Source organism: Juglans regia, chromosome 6 (genome assembly GCF_001411555.2).
Source record: "Juglans regia cultivar Chandler chromosome 6, Walnut 2.0, whole genome shotgun sequence".
Lineage (NCBI taxonomy): Eukaryota > Viridiplantae > Streptophyta > Magnoliopsida > Fagales > Juglandaceae > Juglans > Juglans regia.
The window spans coordinates 34,890,770-34,913,838 of NC_049906.1; the positions used below are offsets into that span (position 1 = coordinate 34,890,770).

Genomic DNA, 23,069 nt, shown 5'->3' on the forward strand with positions numbered 1-23,069 from the left:
ACTTCCTATTTTTTCTATTCAATACTTATGTTTGTCCCATATAAATTTTTCCTCAAATCAAAAGAAATAAAAAAATCCCTATTATTTGTTTAAATAAACTTCATACCGGTTCATCCAAAAATAAAAACATAAATGTTATTCATAATCGTGGAGTGTGCGTCACGTAAAATCTCTTTGAAAAGAATAAATAAATATTTATAAAAAAAAAATTTTAATAGTAAACTACTATTTAATGATTTAATGAATTTTATTTTTTTAAAAAAATATTTAAAAGTGTTAAAAAATGATGTGAAAAAAAAACACTTAAATATTTTAAAAAAAATAATAAAATTCACAATATTATTAAACAATATTTTCTTAATCCGAAAAAAAAAGGATGCTTGAACGGGATCCACCGACGGGATACCTAGCATTGCCCTACTATTATTGGGAGGTTTTTTTTTTCCAGCCCAAATCTGAGTTTCCTAATTGCAATCCCAATAAATAATGTAATTTTCTTGCCAATCTCGATCTGGATTGCCATCTACAATCATCTCATCATGGCTAAAACTTACATTTATACCACTCACCTGGTCACTCACTTCATGTTCCAGTTTACTTAGCCATAAGCATCCCTCTTGCATCAATATTCCTCTAAATATTCGTGTACATCCACTCCAGATTTATGACCAGAGATGGATCCACAAACAAATTAAGCCCCACTCACATTGAGTTTAACCACTATATATTAATCTATTCAAAATTTGGAATTTCATTTATTTTGACTTGCATTGAAAAAAATGTGTAACGTCGGTCTCATCTATATGATGCAAATTCAAGTAAAGTTATATACATATATATATATGTCCGACACTTTTGAAGATGGCTTCCAATCTCGGTATATCTTTGAAAGTTGAATATGTGGATCACCATCATTTCGGCACTGATCTCTCTAAGGATTGAATACGATCAATGAAATCGTGATTCTTAACCTAAGCTTCAAAAAGTATTGATTTGCATTCTAAAGTACTATAGATAAACTTTACTTAATTTGTACCTCCCAGTTTAATTTCACCATATATGCAATTTAATGGCTAAATATAATATGCAATTTCTTAGGGTAGAAATTAGGTTTTAATTTTTTTAATTTATGGTGTAAAATAAGAAAGACCGTAGTTTGTGTGAAAAGTACTGTGTTATTTCGTAAAAAAAATCAATATGAACATAATTTTTTTTTAACTGAGGGCTTCTTACTTTTGCATTTTAGTGCGTAAAGATTGCTGTTAAAAATACACCTAGATTTTGACTAAAACAGATCAATTTGTCTTGATTATTATTATTTTTTTTAAATTTTTTGCTATTAATTGTTCTCATCCAACTTGACATAGATCGATATATTACAATAGTGACATCTTAGTTTCGGAATATGTCAACAGTGACAACTTGACATGTATTATAACTCCATTGACAGGTTAAAGAAGAGAAGGAGACCCTTGGGTGAAGGCAATGGAACAAGTCATTTTGCATGTAAAGTAATGATCATCATCATCTTGGTGTCTCTTTGAAAGTTGAATACGATCCATGAAAGCATCATTCTTGTAACCACAGATTAATGATCCCCTCCCCTTGCTTTGGCTGTATCTCAATAGAATTTGCAGCTATGTATTGCAGCCGTACACGATGTGGGTCCGTTGAAGCACCACTCGAGATAGTTATAGGAGCGAAATCCATCGTAAAGGGTCCCACAACAACACACAAAGCTATTGCCACGATCACAGTAATTGCTTGTAGTCTTTCAAATTAAGCTGACACAATCCAACAAGTCCTTCTATATGCATGGAGGAAGGCTAACAATACCACTCTCAGATAGATTTAATCTGCTCAAACTTGAAGAGAAATTATAGGTCCTATATAAATTATTTGATTTTGCAGATGGAGAAACAATACTCTGTATACATGGCATACTTGATGAAATTTCATTTTCCTGTATACATGGTATGGATTGTCCATTATGCCCCACCTCCTTTACAAGATTTACAAAATTTAGACAATTAATGACGCCAACTTTCTCTAGAAGTTCCAACTGAAAAATGTTTATTAGAAGATACACAAGACTTTTGCACCCATTCATAAATAACAATTGGAGCCCAGGTATGTAAGGGATGAAGGTAGCTCTTGTATCGAGGTCCATTCTAAGTTGACACTATTCAAATGTTTCATTTCACACTCAATTTTGGTGAATTTTTCAAGGCCTGTACAACGTCCAAGTTTAAGTAATTCTAGAGATCTCAATTTGAAGCTTCTTGGCAAATTCTTTAGACTAGAACAATTATCAAAATTCAATTCAACAAGCTTATCAAAAAATCTAACAGAATCACGATCTCAATTAAATTTTTACATCCAAAGAGAATCAATTGCTTTAGATTTGGGCACCTTGAAAGATCCGATATTTTTGTCAAGTATTTACAGTTCTTGAAATTCTTACTTTTTAAGTTATGTTTATAATGAAGAAAATAAAACAAATAAATTAAACTATTAAAGGAAATTTGCACCTTAAAGGAAGACAAATCTACATATTGAAAATAAAAATACATACCATAGATAACAATGTCATGCGATCTCTCATCATGCTTCTTTCCATTCTTAAAACAAAGAGTTTCCGTCCATGAAAATTTGATGGCAAAGATGGCAAAGAACATTCGGGTTAATCAAAGAACTCTCAACTCATTGGAGACATAATTCAATCCGTCACAAAAACTTGCATTACGGTTTATAAATATTCTCAGTTTCTTCATCTTTGCAAGCATGTTGGGACTCAAGCGTATCATGTGTTCTATTTGCTCTGTACCCTAGTGAGAGAATGCACAAGCATTGTATCATCTTAGTTCAATACTTGCTAAAATTATTATTTTTTCTATTTGTTTTTTAATTGTAGCTTCAATTTGGAAAAAATAAGAACTGAGAAATAAAAATATATTTCTAAAGTGAAACATACCTTATTTTCTTCAAATATGTAACAAACAACTTCATGAGACCATAACCTACTTCGTCTGCCAGGTTCTTTGGGTGATTCTTCTCGAATAATTTCTATACCCATATCTTCAAGTAAGTGATGCATCTTCACGAGGTCATATCTACCAATAGTTATGAGGCATTTATCAATGAGGTTTTTGATAACAGAATTTGGAAAGAAAGCACACTTGCGTAGTATTTTAGGGACATATTTCCTGTTTTGTCCTTTGAAGAAACATGCAATGTCAAGGAAGATATTTTGCTCATAATCATGTAATCCATGGTAACTTATTTTGAGTATTTCATGGTTCTTTTTGTTTGGAATTTTTTTGTACTTCTCCAATTCGCTTTTCCAATAATGTATATCTCTTCCATGTAGATTTGAGTCTACCACAATTAAAGCAAGTGGAAGGCCACCAACATATTGCAATGCAAGTTTTGTGAGTTGCACAAAGCCATCATCAGGTTTGTCACATTTGTAGGCATGCCAGGTAAAGAGCTTGACATCAATCAATAGGATCCAATACATTCATAGGATATTTCAAACCAACATCATGCTTATCTAGTAGTTGCTCATCTCTTGTTGTTATGATGATTCGACTTCCTAAATCAAACCAATTGCAACTCCCACATAGTTTTACTAATCGGTCTGAACAATCAACATCATCAAGAACCAAAAGAATCTTTTTATGGCAAAGTCTCTCCTTTATCAAATTAATTCCTTTATCAACCTGACCAACCTTCAAACTTGAATCTCTTAAGATCTCAGAAAGAATTTTCTCTTTAATTAGTTGGGTGAGACCGCTCTTTCTAACATCTTTAAGAAAACAAATCCCTTCAAATTGATTGGCAATGAGGTTATATACTACTTTTGTAATAGTTGTTTTACCAATTCCACTAGTACCGAAGATACCTATCATGTGTGTCTCATAAATCATCTCAATACCTAAGAGCATATTATAATCTTTTATACGAGACTCTATTCCAACCGGATATTCGGTAACATGTAATTATGTACAATTTAGTATTCTTGAGATCACCTCTTGAACAATCTTCTCGATAAATTTAGATTCGTTTCTACCAATGCAAAAAGATTAAAAGAAAAATCATGAATGTGACTTCCACTTCTTAAAAGACACGGGGACATGATTTAGGCACAATTTTATTCTCGTGTAAGAAATGACATTATTGGTAGGGTACGAAGAAAGTTACAACATTCATATCCTTGTCAACCTGAATCCCAATCCTCCTATGGGTTGAACATAAGTCAAGTACTAATGCCTGGTTTGGATATAAAGATGATTTTATCGTATCTCATCTCAATATTCATCAAGAAAAATCATGAATTTGAAGATTACTAATCGGTCTGAACAATCAACATCATCGAGAACCAAAAGAATCTTTTTACAGATTCCAATCTCTTATCAAACTCAATACTTAAAAAAGGGACAAGAAATGGAATTTGAAGTATAGTGGAGAAGCAAATTAAGCCATTGTATATATGTTGTCATTAATCTTTGTTCCCTACTTTTATTCGTTGAAGTATTTTTTTTTTTCAGTACCTCTCATTTAACACTTCTCGTAACTTAGATTAGAACGACGATTTTTTGTTGTCGTACGAAGTTTAGTTATTCTTCATAATGAAATTAAGGGGAGAGAGAGAGAGAGAGAGAGATTTCAATTCAAGTTCCACTACATCTAATTTGCTAGGTAACATGTAACATCTCAACAATCAGACACCCAAAAAGCATCGACAGTAACCAACCATAAACTTTGGGAAAATAAAAAATGAAGTTTTGAAAAATCTGTGGTTAGTATTTTTGATATCTTGTATGATTTTCTTCTCTTTAGTTTCAAGAAAGGTCTTGCATAAGAAAAGCCAAAAAAGTTGCATTTCTTCGCTTTTTTTTTTTCCTCTATTCGTTTATTATTAATATTTTCTTACTTCACCCTCGTGTGGGTTGCTGAGAAAAACTGATATGGAAGGAAATAAAATTGAGGTTTGAAATATGATTTCCTTCTAATACAATTAATGGAAATCATCTTTTGGGAGGGTTAGAGGATTGCGGGTTCATATCGACCCGTTTGTTTTCAGAGATGAGATGAGATGAGATGAGATGAGTTGAGATTAAAGTTAAAAAGTTGAATAAAATATTGTTAAAATATATTTTTTAATATTATTGTTGTTTTGAGATTTGAAAAAGTTGAATTGTTTATTTTATTTTGTGTGGAGATTTGGGAAAGTTGTAATGATGAGGTGAGATGAGATGAGATGAGATGTTTTTAGAAAACAAACAAGGCCTAGTCTCTGACTCTCCGCTGTGTTCCAACCTTTCCCATCATCCAAACTGACCATCGGGCGGCGAAACTGAAGGTATATAGTAATGTCATGAGTTCAATCGTATTTTCCTATTCATTTTTATTTGCGTTTTGCTCTTTCGAATTTTATTTACTGTGATTTTTTTTTAATTTATTTTGGGTTTATGAGGTCTTGGCTAGCCTTCTTAGTCTTTATGTAGGACTTTAATTTTCTTGATTTAGCCAGATATGGGTATATAATATTAAGGCATATTTCAGGAAACAGAGGACATGAAGAAGAAATTTGCAGATAATGAAACAGAAAAAATTGACCCTTTCTTCGGAAATCTGGTATAGCATACTCCATTAAAAAATTGACCATGGACGGTATCTCAAGAAAGAATATCGTGGTAACAAGCAGGACACGTGGAATTTACAAATATTCAAGAAAAACCATCCCAGGCTTCAAAATCTAGTAAAATAAAAACAACCTATACATTAAACTAAATAAATAAAACCAATCTAAACATGCCTATTTATAAACCAAAACCAAGCAAACCACAACTTTACGTGTAAACAACCTACGCCATAAGTGATCCAAACTTTACGATCACAAAACTTGAAAAAAACCAATCTTGATCCCCAAAAACTGCAATCCAAAGCCAAAATTAAAAGAAATGCTCGTCATAGAGGAAATTCCATACCCCACTAGATCTCAGAGAAGTGAACTGAAAGAAAAAGCCCACAAACGACTAGCAGATGCAATCATGTCCTTCAATCTCTTCACCTGAAAGCCACGATAAATCTACACTTGTGTCGTATGCACGGGTCTAGTACTATATAAACTAAAATAAATTCTAATCTAGTTCAAAAAATTAAGTTCTAAAATAAAATAAGAAGTTAAGAACTAAACAATCAATGAATCAAAGCAAGAAATAATTAACTTATTAAGCTATAATCACAATAAAAAACTAAAATAAATTTTAAATATGCAAATTAATCTAAACAATGAAAAAACTATTAACGGATATTTTTTTTTTTTTTAACAAAATTATGAATCGGACTCTCAACTGATTAAAATTATTCTAGATCATGAAAATATGATTGAATTTATATCAAGAATTTTATCCCTCTCAATTGATATGAAGCAAGAATAATAAATCGTTGAACGCATCAATAATTGGAAAAAAAAAAATCAATCTCATAAATAATATTACTAATCTTTAATGTAGTTGAAGTCGCTGAATTTTTTCTGCACTGGAAGGACAGCCAAGAGCTTGTGTATTTTCTTGTTTTCAAACCTTCCCTCTTTCTAATACGTTCCTAATTACACAAGCAAGGATTTAGAAGTGATCAAATGGAGATAAACAAGCTAGAGAGTCAACCAAACAGAAACTAGTAGGAAGGAGTCAATTGCATAAATTTAGAGGAGGAAACGCATTGCAGAAAGAGTTTGCTGCTATGCTACAGTTTTGGACAGAATTAAAAGAGGGAGACCAATTAATGGCCATAAGTTGCCGACTTGTGGTTTGAACAAAACAGAGGAGGAATGGAAAAGCAAGTGGCATGAACAAAGGGCTGTGTAGGTTGTCTTGGCGCTGAACTAATGGTTCTCAAGTGAAGTAAGGAGAAAAATGGTGGGGAAAAGAAAGAAGAGAGAGGGTCTGCTGTTTGTTTGATGAAGGGTGAGGGAATGAAATTGATTTGGGGATTTTTCTGTTGACCAAGTGTGATATTTTGGGGTAAAGAATGTGTGTGGTCTGAAGGTTGAGGAAAAAAAAAAAATCAATCTCATAAATAATATTACTAATCTTTAATGAGGTTTCTTCCTTAACCTTAGTTGAAAATTTAGCTATGCATATTCATGAAAATAAATTCTAAAATATGAACGTAAATAAATATCAAAGCAATATTTAAAATGAAACTAAAAATAAAAATAAAAATTACAGTGCTCTCAGAATGTAAAAATAGCTACAAGCCCATTACCGTTAAAGTCTGTTATGGTTACAGTTCTTTCCCAACTTTGACTCCTTCCACAACTTTGATTCCTGTCCGAACTTCAATTCCTTCATTAAGATAAAGTTCAAATATAAGTAAGAAAAATAAATATTTCAAAACTAATAAAAATATAAGAATTAACACTATAAAATTGCAATAATGCTTTATTTAATTTAGTAAAATTCTACACGATTCGGCTATTATCACATACCCAAGTCGAAGTTCTAAATCCAAATCTTCCATTAGTTAAATCATCATTAGCATCCTTGAATTCCATAATGCTAGAGCTGGCCGTTGAAGACCCCCGCCTCTTCTATTGTGGGTTCCAAGTCATTTTCACCATCATCTCCGTATCTCTTTGAAAGTTAAATAGGATCAATGAAATTGTCATTTCTGTATATTAGATGGACTCCAGCACTTTTTAAGATTGCTTCCTTTGAATCACTTTCAAATGTAAACCTCATATCGTTCCCCTCCCTGTAACATATTGACAGCATCTCATCAATAGAATTTCCAGCGATGTATAGTAACCATACACGATGTGGGTCCTTTGAAGCAAGTATAGGACGATGATTTCCAATCAACTCGCCGTTTATTAAGATAGTCATAAATTCGTCCTTGATAACAAAACACAAAACTAATGCCACGATCTGATGCCCACTGATGGACGCATTATGATCAATTTCTACTTCAATAGAATTAGTATATGAAGTAGTCTCCTTACAATACTTGAACCACTCTGGAATCCTACTTCCTGGATATAAAATATGACTTGCATCTTTCTCCCGAAAGCGTTCCTGGATATTAAACCAAGTATATGTTAGAAAACAAATACAAGCTATCAAATATGGCATATATACGAAACAAAAAGAAATTAGATGAGACATGTATACCTGAAGCAATAATGGATCTGGCGCATGATTCCCTACATTCACTTGCACTTTATTGCAGCCCGTTAAGTCAATCATTCTTAGCCATTTTAAGTTGGTTGTACCGAATGAAGATTCTGTTGATACATGAGGAAAGCGTTCCAATAACACGCATCCTCGAGCATTTACATATTCTATATTTGGTGGAAGGTGTAGAATTTCTTCAAGTTGCTTGCAGTCTTCCAAATCAAGCCAAGACAATCCAACAACTCTTTCGATGAATGGAGGAAGCCTAACAATGCCACTACTAGATAGACGTAAATACCTCAAACTAGATGAGAAATTAAATGTCCGAGGTAAATTTGATTTGGGAGGCAGCAATGGGAACAACTCCATACTTGATGAAATTTCATTTTCCTGTATAGATGGCATGGATTGTCCATTTTGCCCCACCTCCTTTCCAAAATTTACAAATTTTGGACAATTCCTGATGGTAACTGTCGATAGATGTTCCAACTGAAAAATGTCTATTGGAAGATGCACAAGGCTTTCGCACCAACTCATAAGTAACAACACGAGCCCAGTGAGGTATGTAATGGATGAAGGTAGCTCCTGTATTGCGTCGCTTTCTATCCGGACCCACTTCAAATGTTTTATTTCACACTCAATTTCAGGAAAGTTTTCAAGGCTTGTACAACCAAGAAGTTCAAGTACTTCTAGAGATCTCAACTTGAAGCTTCTTGGCAAATTCTTTAGGCTGGGACATTCGTCAAAACTCAATACAACAAGCTTATCCAAAAATCCGACAGAATCATGAACCTCAACTAAACTTTTACATTCAAAAAGAATCAGCTTCTCTAGATTTGAGCAACTTGAAAGATCCGGGATTTTTGTCAAGTATTTAGATTCACTGAAATCTATAATTGTTAAGTTCTGTTTAGAAAGAAGAAAACAAAGGAAATATATTAATTGTTAAAGGAAATTTGCAGCATACCTTAAAAGTAAGACAGATCGACATGATATATTGAAAATAAAAATACTTACCTTAGATAGCAATCCCATGCCTAAATCTCTAATCATGCTTCCTCGCATTTTTAAGATGATGAGTTTCTTTCCATCAAAAGTAGACGGCAAAGACTCCAAAGGGCATTTGAGCCAATCAATAACTCTTAACTCATTAGAGAGATAATTCAATCCGCCACAAAAACTTTCACCGCAGCTTCTAATTATTAATATTCTTTGTTTTTCCATCTTTGCAAACACCTCAGAACCCAAACGGATCATGTGGTCCCCCCGAGGCAGATCTATCAATATGCCTTCAATTTGCTCTGTTCCCTAGTGTGAGAATGCACAAGTGTTCTATCAAAAATCAAAGATAAATTCCCTATAATTCAACACTAGTACTGCAAGTGTTCATGAACTATATATAAGTTTAACAAGCTAAGATTATATATATATATATATATATATATATATATTACAAAATATGTGTACATCACTATCCCAGTTTGTAAGAAGGAAACAACAAACATAAGTTACATCTTTTTTCACATGGTTTTTCTATTTTAGATTACAAAAGGGATCACCTTATTTTTATTATTCAGATTTCTAGGAAAAAGTGAGTACGTTCAAATGTCAAAGTCATGTATACTTCTAATTCCTTTTAATATGTATTACTCAGTTTACAATACTAAAAAGGGTTCAGATTATCATAGCATATTTCACACTCGAATGTAAAATTATATTTCTAGGACAAATCTTACCTTATTTTTTTCAAGTACTTCATGAACATCTTCGTGAAAGTATAATCTACTCCGCTTGCCAGGTTCTTCGGGTGATTCTTGTCGAACAATTTCTCTACCCATATCTTGTAGTAAGTCATGCATCCATAATCGGTCATATTGATCAATAGTTATGAGACATTTATCATTGAGCTTTTTAATACCATCATTGGGAAAGAAACCACAACCATCCAATATTTTAGTGACATATTCTCTCTTGTCTCCTTTGAAGAAATATGCAATGTCAAGGAAAATCTTTCGTTCATAATAATTTAATCCATCGTAACTTATTTTGAGTTTTTCTTGAATATTTTCTTCGGGAATTCTTTTATACTTTTCCAATTCACTTTTCCAATAATGTATATCTTCTCCATATAGATTTGAGCCTACCACTTTTAAAGCGAGTGGAAGGCCGCCAGCATAATATAGTGCAAGTTTTGTAAGTTCCGCAAAACCATCATCTGGTTTGCCACTTTTGAAGGCTTGTTTGCTAAAGAGCTTAAGAGCTTCGCCGTGATCCATTTCCTTCATACGAAATTTGAAACTAACACAATGCTTATTTAGTAAACCCGCATTCCTTGTTGTTATGATGATTCGACTCCCAGAACCGAACCAATCGCATCTTCCACATAATTTTTCTAATTGGTCCAAACTATCAACATCATCAATAACCAAAAGAATTCTTTTTCCACAAAGTCTCTCCATTATCAAATTGATTCCTCGATCAACGTTATCAACTTTCAAATTTGAATCTTTAAGAATATCATCAAGAATTTTTTCTTGCAACTTTACGAGACCACCTTGATCTTGTTTTGAAGATTCTCTAACATTTGCAAGAAAACAGCTGCCTTCAAACTGATCAGTAATGCGGTTATACATCTCTTTTGCAATAGTTGTTTTACCAATTCCACCAATACCAAAAATCCCTATCATGCAAGTCTCATTCTCCTTAATACATAGTAGCTTATTAATATCTTCTACACGAGAGTCTATTCCCACTGGATACTCGGCAACATGCAAATATGTACGATCTAGTACTATTTTTGAGACCTCTTGAAGAATCTTCTGGATAAATTTAGATTCGTCCCTACCAATGCAAAAAGATTAAAAGAAAATTCATGAATTTGAATTCCTCATGTTAAAAGACATGGGGACATGATTCAGGAACAATCTTATTCTCATGTAATAAATGACGCAAGGTAGCATGTACAATTCATATCCTTGTCGACCTGGATCCCATGCAATCCTCCTATGGGTTGACCATACGTCAAGTACGTACTAAATGCAGTCTTAATTTGTATTGGTTATTACGTAAAAAAACATCAACATGAACACACATTTTTATATATGAACTGAAGGCTTCTGCATTTGTTGGCTGTTTTAGAAATTTTGACTACAACAGTTCAATTTGTCTTTATTGTTTTGGTAATGTTCTCATCCAACATGAGTGACATCTTAGTTTCAGAATATGGCTTTCATTAGCATTTTATTGATTTAAGTTATAATTTTGTAACATATCTTAAATTTCTTTGTTTTTCAAATTAAGAACATATGGAAACAAAAGTTGTTGAAGCCTAGTCTAAAGTCAAGGATTTAATTCTGTCGCTTGCACACGCACTATACATATATACATATATATATCAAAACTAAAAAAATATTATAAGCGATAGAGGGATAAGAGTTCATGTTGGACTTACTCGTTGATCTTTAAATGCAAACCGGATATATCGGCAGCTTGTTTTAAGGCAGTCTTCCACCTCTGAACCTTAGCATCATCCTTGAACCTGTCTTCATGTTTAGCCAAAGCTTCTTTGAAACTATTTTTTTGTAGTCGTACTGTCGATGGCTCGACTTTGTAAAATACCGGTAAAACCTTTTGTTGCTTTGATTCTTTACACTCTAGGATCCTTATCAGCTCATTCAAACACCATATAGATGATGCATAGTTTTCAGAAAATACAACGATCGAAATTTTTGACTCTTTAATAGCCTTTAAAAGTGTAGGTGAAATTTCTTCACCTCTTCTAAGCTTGTCATCCATGTAAGTGTTGATTCCCTTTTGATGCAAAGCACTATAAAGATGACTAATAAAACCATAACGGGTATCCTCACCTCGAAAGCTCAAGAATACATCATAACTCCATTGAGAAGTTAAAGAAGAGGAATTGGAGGAGGAATCAGAGGAGAGGACTTCCGGCGATTCATTGGAAGAAGTCATTTTGAATGTAAAGTATAACTAATTGCAGACAGATCGTGAATGATGATAGAAGAAGTACTTCTCGGCAACTTCCGCGCGTGTTGGATCTTATGGAAAGTAAAAGGTTGTCATCTATGAATTGGCATATATAATTATTTTCAGAACTGTAAAAGAAAGCACCAATTGATCCATGAATGTATCATCAACCGACATTCGCGTCGGTGGGAAATGGAAAGTCTCAAATCATTTTCCTCTCCCCTCCCTCTACTTTCTTTTTTTGTTTTTTGGTGTAAAGAACGTATCACAGCTGTACAAGAAAACGTATGCCTTGGTCGAAGAAACGCGGCCGAACCGCTTCGGTACTCTTGGTTGGACTCTTCTCGGGGTCCATCATTTATTATTATTATTATTATTATTATTAAAAAAGGTTTTACAGTTGTTATCAACTTCCTTTCTTCTCGAGCTCAATCATTGGTTATTATTTTGAACTATTTAATGGTGGTGGGCCTCTTCTCGCGTGACAGCTAAGTCTTTACCAAAAGCGTATGCGTTGCAGCATTGGCCACAAACTTCTTCAGCAAGTATTCCATTTTACCCATCCATGCCCATGGTGGTCAGGTCGGCCACTTCTTGTGCTCAATCATTCCTTATTACTGCTTTTTAACTCTTTAATGCTGTAAATTAATTAGGACATTTTGAATTTAGGAGAAATATTGTTGCTCCTTTTAAAAAATTATGTATGGATGATGAGTATACGTTTCTAATTAAATGAATAATCACTCAAATGCATGCACTCCATCAACGTGTACGTACCACATGTATATATTGATATATTATATTTATTTATCCATGCTGGGGGGCTCTTCTCATTGTTTATCATTTATATATTATATTTATTTTTTTTATATATTATTTTATATATATTTCATCCTCACTATATATATACTATAGTGATATCACTATAATAGTATAATATACAGCGAGGATGAATAGATAATGTTAGTATTAAGTATTAGTAACTTAATAGTATTACTAGTTATACTAATGCTATATCACTAGATGATACTATAGTGATATAATCAATGATCATATAAGTGATATTCCATAATGGTAATTTATATGTTAGTATCATAATATGTTAGTATTAAGGGTAGGTTTCACTACAACACAATTGCTTTTTAGTGACGGTTGGGAAATTGTGACAGTCCCTAGACCGTCACTAAAAGGCATTTTCTGTGACAGTTTTTGGAAACTGTCACTAAAGATAGAATGAGATTTTTTTACATTCGAACGTATGGGAAATATGCGTTCGAACGTCACATATACGTTCGAACGTTATGTCTGTTTACGTTGGAACGTAAAATGTTTTGGCGCAACCGTTCGAATGTTATTAATTTTACGTTCGAACGTAAAATGTTTTCACCAATGTTCGAACGTTAAGTAATAACATTCGAACGTTCATTGTAAATTTAAATTAAATGACTTTAATTTAAAAATTATGTATTTTTATTGTGCATAATTTGTGAACAAGTCTAAAAAATTGAATTGTATATATTTATATATACACACTTTGTAATATATAAATATATATTATTGATTTATATATATTTGAAATGCAGTGATTTAGTATTAAAGTTGAAAACTATAACATCAAAGAAGATTAAAAATTGAAATGAAAAAACGATAAAAATATTCCATAATATTTTTCGTTACAAATATTAAAAATAAAATACAAAAATTGATAGAACGTAGTAAACAACAGTCAGATGATAACGTTATCCGCAAAAGTCGAACTCCGTACTTCCTCAGTCAAGGTATCAACCTTGTCGTTGAGGATAGTTACACGATGGGTGAGTTCGGCAACAGACGCCGATATAGCCTCGAGCGATCGATCGATCTTATGATCAATATGCGCAGTCAGCTGTGAGATGACCGCATCAACCCAAGCAGGCCGCACATCTCCTGCAGATGTACTCGGCGTATGCTGACTACTACTCCCGACATGACCTGGCTCAGGCTGCGTCGGAGGAACTAGATCCTCTACAGGGGGTGGCTGACGTCCCCTCGCCTGTCCAATGCTACGCCGATGCGTGGTCATGTCGAGGGGGCTCATCTGATCTTTGACCCGCTCCTCTGGCTGGGTCGGCACTCCCCGTGCAAGTAATAGTCGGCTGATGAGGACACCATATGGGAGATTATCCGTGGAGACGATGCTCGCCTCGTAACGGATCCTCTCAAAAATGTGCAGTGGCAAATCTATAGGATCTCCACGTGCCACTCGTATCAAAAATTGTGCCCGAAGCCGACTAAATGTGGTTTTATGAGCCACAGGATCGACATTTGTTGCAACAATAAGGTGCAACATGCGGAAGAAATGCAGCAGATGGTTCTGGTTGAAGGCGTTCTTCCGCTCGATCTGCATGCGATCCCTCCCGGTGAGGATGTAGAAATCCTCGTCTCGGTCATCATCCCGAGCCTCGACGCCAGTATCCTCAGCCTCTGACTGGCCTGCATCATCGGCTGATGCTGGCTCACATCCCCGGCCAGTAGATGATGCAGAAGTGCCTACATCCTCACGGGGTGTTGAGTGTGTAAATGTCTGAGCACCTCGATGAATCCCGATGTGCTCGCCGATGACATCTGCCGATACCTCAATGGAAACACCGCGTACAGTCACGGTGTGAGAGGATGCATCCGGAGGCATGTCACACATCCCCATATAGAATTCTTGAACCATTGAGGGGTATACCTTCCCCCTCAATGTGCAGATATTTCCCCAGCCTCTACTGAGGAAAACATCTCTTAGGTTCGTCTGCTGCCAACAGAGTTCGTCGAACTCATTAATTAAGACCTCTCTCTCTACCATAACAGTACGAGCTCCGATACGGGCAGTGTCCGACGTGGCTCCTTCCCTCCCTCGTTTTCGTGTATGCAGTGGAAGAGCCATATCCTGAAAATAGAAAAGGAAAAAAAAATTATTTAGAATAATGCATTTTTTTGTATTAATTTTAAGATGCTCTGGATTAACGTTCGAACGTTTTATCTTTAACGTTCGAACGTTAAAGATAAAAACGTTCGGACGTTAACTTATACGTTCGCACGTAAAATAATGTAAATAAATTTACGTTCAAACGTAAAACAAATACGTTCGAATGTACAGATGTACGTTCGAACATAAGCAGTAAACAAATACGTTCGAATTTAAGTTCGAACGTATTTGTTTTACGTGTGAACGTAAATATGAACGTCCGAACGTCGAAGCATGAATAATGTAGAAAATCACTACGTTCGGATGTTATAATTAAACGTCCGACCGTATGTGATTTACGTGCGAAAGTAAATATTAACGTTCGAACGTATGTCGTTTAATAATATTCACGTCCGAATGTAAGACGATTAACGTTCGAACGTGGAAGCCGTAACGGCTCGGTAATTTAAACGTCGTACGTTCGAATGTCTTGGTGAAACGTTCGAACGTTTCGACGCAGAATGGCTGAGTCGACTCAGCCATTATTGAAATCTCGAAAATTTCTCTACAAGGGTCTAAATGCCGAAATGTCACCATGTAAATGAAGTATACACTTCAAGAAACATTTCTACGGTGACTATTCGGCCAATGACTGGTCGTGGTGGCCGGAAAATGAAGTTGAAAATCCGGTAATATTTATCCGGTTTTAAACCAAACTCAATCCAAATGTCAATCTAAATCTCAATAAAATACATGTTATTTGCATAAAAGATGAATGCCTACCTTTTAGTGACGGTTGTGGCGGAGTTGACGGCGGCGGTGACGGCGGCGTGGCGGCAAATAACGGAGAAGACGATGGATACGGGCAGGGAAATGCGTTTCGACGTTCGGTTTTGGCCTTATATACATAGAACGTTCGAACGTACTTATTATTACGTTCGAACGTTTGTCAATATAATATATTATATTATAAATGTTTAAGTTATATATTAGGATGTTATATAATATTATTGACAATTAGATTATTGGTTTTTTTGTGAGTGCTTCTTATATTTATAAAGTTTAGCAATATATAAAATCCGCTCCGACTCCGACTCCGACTTGTCGGAGCGGAGTCGGAGCGGAGTCGGATTTTTTTATTATTTTTTTTTATCTTTTTTAACTTCATATTTGACCCACTTTTTTTTTTAAAAAAAATTTGTGAGCTTTTAAATTTCAATTTTCTCAACATTACCTGTGGGAATTAATTAAACTTTTGATTATAACAAGAAATACAACTAAATAAAACAAGTAACATAATAACATGCATTCAAAAATTAAAAAGAAAGTCCTATTGCAATAGAAACGACGCCGTATTGTATAGTAGTATACTAACTAATATAAATCTATTTTATATATTATATATATATGAAAATTTATAAAAAAAATGAATGATATATATTATTATATATGAATATTAAAAAAAAAGCACCGAAATATTAATAATAAACTAATATACTTGATATATATATATATATTAAATCTCTAATCTCTTATACTTGATATATATATTATATAAATATTAGTTATACTAATAATTATATTAGTATTAGTTATTATTAATACTATATATTATAGTATTATACTAATAGTGATATTAATACTATATCACTATTATAGTGATTAGTATAACTATATTAGTATTAGTTATAGTGATTTAGTATAACTATATAATATATTAGTATAAGTTATAATACTATAAGTTATAACTATAGTCTATATTAGTATTAGTATTAGTTATAGCGATTAGCATAACTATATATTAATATTTGCTATAGTGATTTTAATTTAGTATAACTATATAATAGTATTAGTATAAATATTATTATATTACACTAGCTATATCACTGATAGTATTAGTATACTAATGTCTAATACTAATATATCACTATAGTTAATAGTATCACATAGTAATATAGTATTAGTAATTAATACTATAGTGCTTTATATAGTAATTTATATATAGGCTTAAAGTGGTTTACTAATAGTATTAGTATTAGGCCATAAATCTAATTATTATACTAATGTATATTAGAATTACTAATATATTTATCAAAATGAATATGTTGAGAATTTATTAGGTCAAAAAATATAATTAATACAAGATATTGTTATATAAAATTGATATGAATAATACTTTAGTTATTATACATTAGTATTATATGTTATTATAAATTTATAGATTAGTGTTTATCCATTAGTATATGTATTACAATATTACATGTTGATGTTATTATGCATCTTAGTGTTTATAGTATATTATATATACATTAGTATTACATGCTATTATATTTATACATTAGTAATTTAGAACAACATGGTAGTAATATTGTAAATTTTTAGTAGTATGATATTTACATATAGTCATATACTAAACTATTATTAGTAAATTTAGTCTTAATATTATAGTATAAATATATTATTTAACTAGTATAAATATAAGTAATTTAGAAAAACACATATTTTGTGCATAATATATAAATTATATTATGCACAAAATACTATACAATGTAGTATATATATTATATTATAAGTTAAGTATAATAGGAATATTACGTTCGAACGTTTGAAGTTAACGTTCGAACGTTAAAGTAAGAGGCGGGAATTTTCCCGCTCGATGTTTAATATCTGTGTGATTATTTAGACGTAAGGACGTTTATACTATACGTTCGAACATCAAATCCGTCAACGTTCGAACGTTAGTCAAATTAGTGCGGGAGATTTCCCGCTCAAATATGGTAACACTTTCATGAAATGTACGTTCGGACGTTTAAGTAGTATGTTCGAACGTTTATCTATAAATCTACAAACGTTCGAACGAGAAATTGTGATACATTCGAACATATATGAGGAAAGTGCGGGAACTTTCCCGCTAGATTTCATGTTATATCATAAGAAGGGTACGTTCGAACGTGTATTTTAAACGTCCGAACGTTCTGGGCGGGAATAATTTTAGAATTAACGTTCGGACGTTTAAAGTTAACGTTCGAACGTTTAAACTAATAATTTTAGAACTTAATCAGTACGCGCACGGGAGGATGCCCATTATTTCTTTTCTCCCGTGCGCGCAACAGAAAGAGAAAGAGAGAGAGAGAGAGAGAGAGAGAGATTTCGACGAGAGAGAGAGAGAGAGAGAGTTAGAGAGAGAGAGAGAGTTAGAGTGAGAGAGAGTTGAGTTAGAGAGTGAGAGAGAGTGAGTTTTGGTAAGATAATATTTTTATTTCTTGTCTTTATTTAAATTTTATGATATTTATAGAATGTGTTTTTGTTATAGAATATTTCTAATAAGTTTGTGTTGTATTTTTTTGAAGGATTGCTTGTTTTGGGAAGTTTGAAGATTTTGATTTGTAAGAGGATATTGTGAGTGCTAGGTATATTTCTAAACTTTATCAATATGTTGTTGTGATTTGATGCTTACTTTTTATCATATTGTGATTATTGTTTGTATAGTTTGTAAATAGTTTGTGAGTTATTCTAAATATGTTGTGATATAAATTTAAAATATTGTGTTTATTATTAAAAATATATTGTCATTAGGCTTTGTTAATACATGTTTATTGCTTATTCATGTTTAGAAATATGTTAATACATGTTGCATGTTATTTTGTGAATATATTGTGAGTTATCACTTTTATATGTTGTGATATGGATTTGATATATTGTGATAATAGTATTTAAGTATGATAATTAAATATTTATAATAATAATTAATATATAAGTAATAACAAGCATAAAAGTAACTCTTTAAGAATTATAATAATTAAAATTATTGTATAACCTTTGAAATTTAAGTACGATAATTAAATATTTATAATAATAATTAATATATAAGTAATAACAAGCATAAAAGTAACTCTTTAAGAATTATAATAATTAAAATTATAGTATAACCTTTGAAATTAAGTATAACAATTAAAATTATACTTTAAGAATAATGATCTTGTACACAACGAGGGAATATAATCTTGAAGAAATGTTGAAATTTCAATTTAATTGCTTGACTGTCATAGTCTCTTCGGCCTTGAGAGTTGTCAAGGTCGGACAGTTTGTGACGGTTAAGTAATTAGACTAAAATTTAAACATTTCTTCAAGATTATTCTCTCTCGTTGTGTACAAGACACGAAACGTAGGGTCACATAATCTTCCATCCCTCTTTAGTTTAACAATATAACACTACTTGAAGGTGACATTGTTAATTTAAACAACATGGAGATATTGTTGTATGATTTTTTGCTAGATGCGTGTGACATTGCATAAATACCCTTAGACCCGTTTGGGAATCAGTGTACATTTATGTGTCCACTGATTCCTGAATTGTCCAGTGTGGACAGTTTGAGATTATATTATCTGTATTACACATTTTTGTTACTCACTACTTTCCACGTTTAATATGAAGTTTCGGTATCTTCTTCTATTGTTCTTCGGGTATACTGTTCGTAGGGTCACAATCCCGATATTTGAACATGTATACTTGGAAAATTATGGGGAGGTGCTGCCGGAATTTCTACTAACGTGGAAATTAGTAGAGTGACGAGATTTGTGTAATATGGAGAATATAATCTCGAATGGGATAGGACCAACTACCTTATCAAAAAAGTAATGAGAATTGGAGGCAAGACATGCATGTGAATTTTCAATATACGTGTTATTAATATCTGGATGTTTTTAGAAATGGACAAAAATTGGATGCGTCTGGACGATAGACTTGGAAAGGATTACGTACCCTATGCATGTGGAGTAAGAACTTTCATTGATTTTGCACGGGCCTCTGCTGATAGTCGTGGTTACATTAAGTGTCCATGTCGAGGGTGTAAAAATTTGTCAGGTATTTTACATTTATATCTTTAAATTATTTACATTCATATTCGTTTTATACATTATATGTATACATATTACAATTAACATTTTTAATATATTTTGTAGCACTTGAGTTCTACAAATGCACAGAATAGATCCGTTCTGACTGTCCACCATCGTGCCGGTTCAAGGTCATTCCACCGTCTTGCTGAAAAAATGGTAATTAAAAAATTATAGAATTCATTTATTTTCCTGATATTCTTTCTGATAAGTACTAACATTATCTTTTTAAAATTGCTAATATTGTCGCTTTGTTAGAAACGTGATGATCCTGAAAACTTTTCCCTCGTTCATGTCTATGCTGCTGCTCACACTAATGAGCATAGTGAGTGGATGGATCCTGTCGCTGCAGATAATTATGTAAGCAGTGTTAATTTTGTTAAATAAATTTTTTATAGAACATTTTAATAGTTTATTTCTTATTTCTATTTCTTTTAATACGTTACTAATTATTTACGATCATTACCTTTTAAATTGCAGAACAAAATGTTGGAGATGCAGTCGACTTCTGCGGAATCCTCTCCTAGTGACATAGACATATTCACCCAAGTGCTCGGGCCGCAGTCTAGTATGGCAAGAGGTTTGGGACGATCTATCAAGCATAAATGTTCATCCTCCTCAACCTCATCGGCTTCACAAATTAATAATCTTACAGCAGATTTAGAAGCTGCACGGCGTGAGAATGAGTATATGAGGTCGAGACAGCAAGAGTTAGAGTCTCTCTTAGAACGACAGTCTCATTTAGAGACGCGTTTGCAGGACCAACAGAGAGACCAGGAGGAAAGAATACGCAGTGAAGTGCAAGAGCAAGTGCAACGAGAGATGATGGTGCAAATGGAGCGTGTTATGTCGTTGCAACAGAATCCCCGTGGGCGAGGGAAAAAGAAGAAATAAATTTTATCAATATTTCTGACTAGTTTTAATATCTAATTTTGTACTTTTATAAGACATTGTTACTTCTTAATTGGGTATGTAATATGATACTATTGGTATTTTGTTTTTAAATTTTATGAAATTAGTATTTCTGATCTGTACGTTCGAATGTAAATAAAAATCGTTCGAACGTTGGTTCACACTGTACCAAACGTTCGAACGTAAATACAATTGAATCGTTCGAACGTTAAACCGACTAACGTTCGACCAAAGAACTTGCATTCGGACGCTCCTTCGTTTACATTCGAAATAACGTCCGAACATTAAACGCGCTACGTTTGAACATTTACGTTTACGTTCGAACAAATATTCGAACGTTTATTGTAATTAACGTTCGGACGCATTAACATGCGAACGTAAATATGATACGTTCGAACGATATACAACAAACGTCAACTTCTCTCATTCGAACGCCAATCGGGTCGGGTATAACGTCCGAACGTTTAATTGTACGTCCGAACGTGATTTTCTGTGACAGTTCATAACCGTCACAAAAAAGGAACGTTCGAACATTGTACCGAACGGAACACTTCCAACCGTCACTAAAAATATTTTTTGTGACGGTTGAACAGTAAACCGTCACCAAATGTTTTCTGTGACGCACTTTACGTGACGGTCATGGTGACGGTTTCAAACCGTCACCAAATATGTTTAGTGACGGTTTGCCATTTTTTTGTGACAGTTTCCTCTGTCACAAAATACACATTCTGTTGTAGTGTTTGGGGGGTGAGATGAGAATTTTATATTTTGTTTTGAAGTTTAAAATATTATATTTTAATATTATTATTGTTTTGGGATTTGAAAAATGTGTATTGAGATTTGAAAAAGTTGAATTGTTTATTATATTTTGTATGAGATTTGAAAAATGTGTAATGATGAGATGAGATGAGATGAAAATTTTGTATTTTGTCTTGCCCCAAACCTGCCCTAAGTATTAGTAACTTAATAGTATTAGTATCAATATTATTACTAATTGTTGGGGGGATTTTCGTCAGGGGCCTAAAGCCCACGAGGGCCAACCCAAATCCATCGTCAAGCACACTCCCCATGCACTAGCTAGCCCGGCCCAAGCCTGTAGAAGCCTCCCAGCGGCTCAGGATGGATTTGTGACCCGTATAGGTCGGACATAACCATCCACATCGAGATGAGACGTTGCAGGAGAAGCGGGGGAAATCAAGTCGGAGGAAGGGGAAAGAAGCATGCCAATGGAAAGAGACTGGATTGCCCAACAACGCCAAAAGACCACGCCGCATTAAATGAGTACACCATATAACCACGCCGTATTAATGATTGACTCCAAAGGGCCACGCTGCATTAAAGACGGCATGGTGATGAGAGCTCCAAGAGGGTTTTCCCTTTCCCAGGTCGCAGGGTATGACCTCCTAACTCTCCAAGCCGAGTATAGAAGGCCCCTTCGACTACCATGTAATGGATGGAATCCTCTTACTAAAAACACTAGCACTCACTCTCTGCTTAATTCCCCACTGCATAGTGAGCTTGGACTGACTTAGGCATTGGAGGTTCCCCGAGCCACCCCAAGGCCACCTTTCCCGATCACCTCTTCATTGTTGCAAGCCCCAAAAATCGAAGACTGGTCCGCTGAAGAACCCGATCCAAAGGCGTACGAAACACGTCGTTAACACTAATATTGATATATGTTAATTATAATATATATGTAAATTATACTATATTAATGTAAATATCATAGTATAATATACTATATATTATATTATACTATATACTATAGTATATATAGTATAATATACTATATATTATACTATGATATTTATAGTATAATATATGTGTATAATTTATAATATTTATTATGCATTTATATTATAATATATATAATTTGCAAACGGCCTCGTTTTTGTGCTTTTAGGGTAAAAACATGTAGCCCTCTCTCTGACTCTCATCACTTCATCAGTATTAGACTCATCACTCATCTATGCCACCTCCCTTACACGTAGCGGTTGATGACGTGTATAATTTTTTATATTTTTATCACTTCTTAATCTTAAAATTTAGTCTAATTTTATTTATTTTCGTTGATTTTAGACTTCATTGTTGTCATTTAAATTTATTTCATATTTGAAGAAAAAATAAAGACCCAATTCTATAAGTCTACCGTTTAAGGA

The 23,069-nt window shown here is 33.3% G+C and overlaps 1 protein-coding gene across 2 annotated transcripts; it reads right to left on the reverse strand.

Moving 5' to 3' along the window:
• Positions 1 to 5,633: 5,633 nt before the first annotated feature.
• On the reverse strand, positions 5,634 to 12,380 carry LOC118348574 (disease resistance protein RUN1-like). 2 transcript variants are annotated; one of them, XM_035690537.1, is made up of 7 exons: positions 11,635 to 12,380; positions 9,920 to 11,024; positions 9,201 to 9,491; positions 8,181 to 9,089; positions 7,499 to 8,084; positions 7,276 to 7,355; positions 5,634 to 6,076 (listed from the first exon to the last, which is right to left on the reverse strand). In XM_035690537.1, the coding sequence occupies exons 1-5, from the start codon at positions 12,153 to 12,155 to the stop codon at positions 7,653 to 7,655; spliced, it is 3,258 nt and encodes a 1,085-aa protein (XP_035546430.1). In that variant the 5' UTR covers positions 12,156 to 12,380; the 3' UTR covers positions 5,634 to 6,076; positions 7,276 to 7,355; positions 7,499 to 7,652. The 2 variants fall into 2 exon arrangements, with proteins under 2 accessions (XP_035546430.1, XP_035546431.1); XM_035690538.1 differs by having other exon boundaries at positions 5,634 to 6,094.
• Positions 12,381 to 23,069: the final 10,689 nt, after the last annotated feature.

What these genes read in the sequence shown, in the direction of transcription:
- LOC118348574 (XM_035690537.1), bottom strand. Translation starts at nt 12,155, where the DNA reads ATGACTTCTTCCAATGAATCGCCGGAAGTCCTCTCCTCTGATTCCTCC. An exon ending in AAGTACTTGAAAAAAATAAG is followed by an intron (nt 9,492 to 9,919) that starts GTAAGATTTGTC and finishes TTCTCACACTAG; the next exon opens with GGAACAGAGCAAATTGAAGG. An exon ending in CAGATCCATTATTGCTTCAG is followed by an intron (nt 8,085 to 8,180) that starts GTATACATGTCT and finishes TTTAATATCCAG; the next exon opens with GAACGCTTTCGGGAGAAAGA.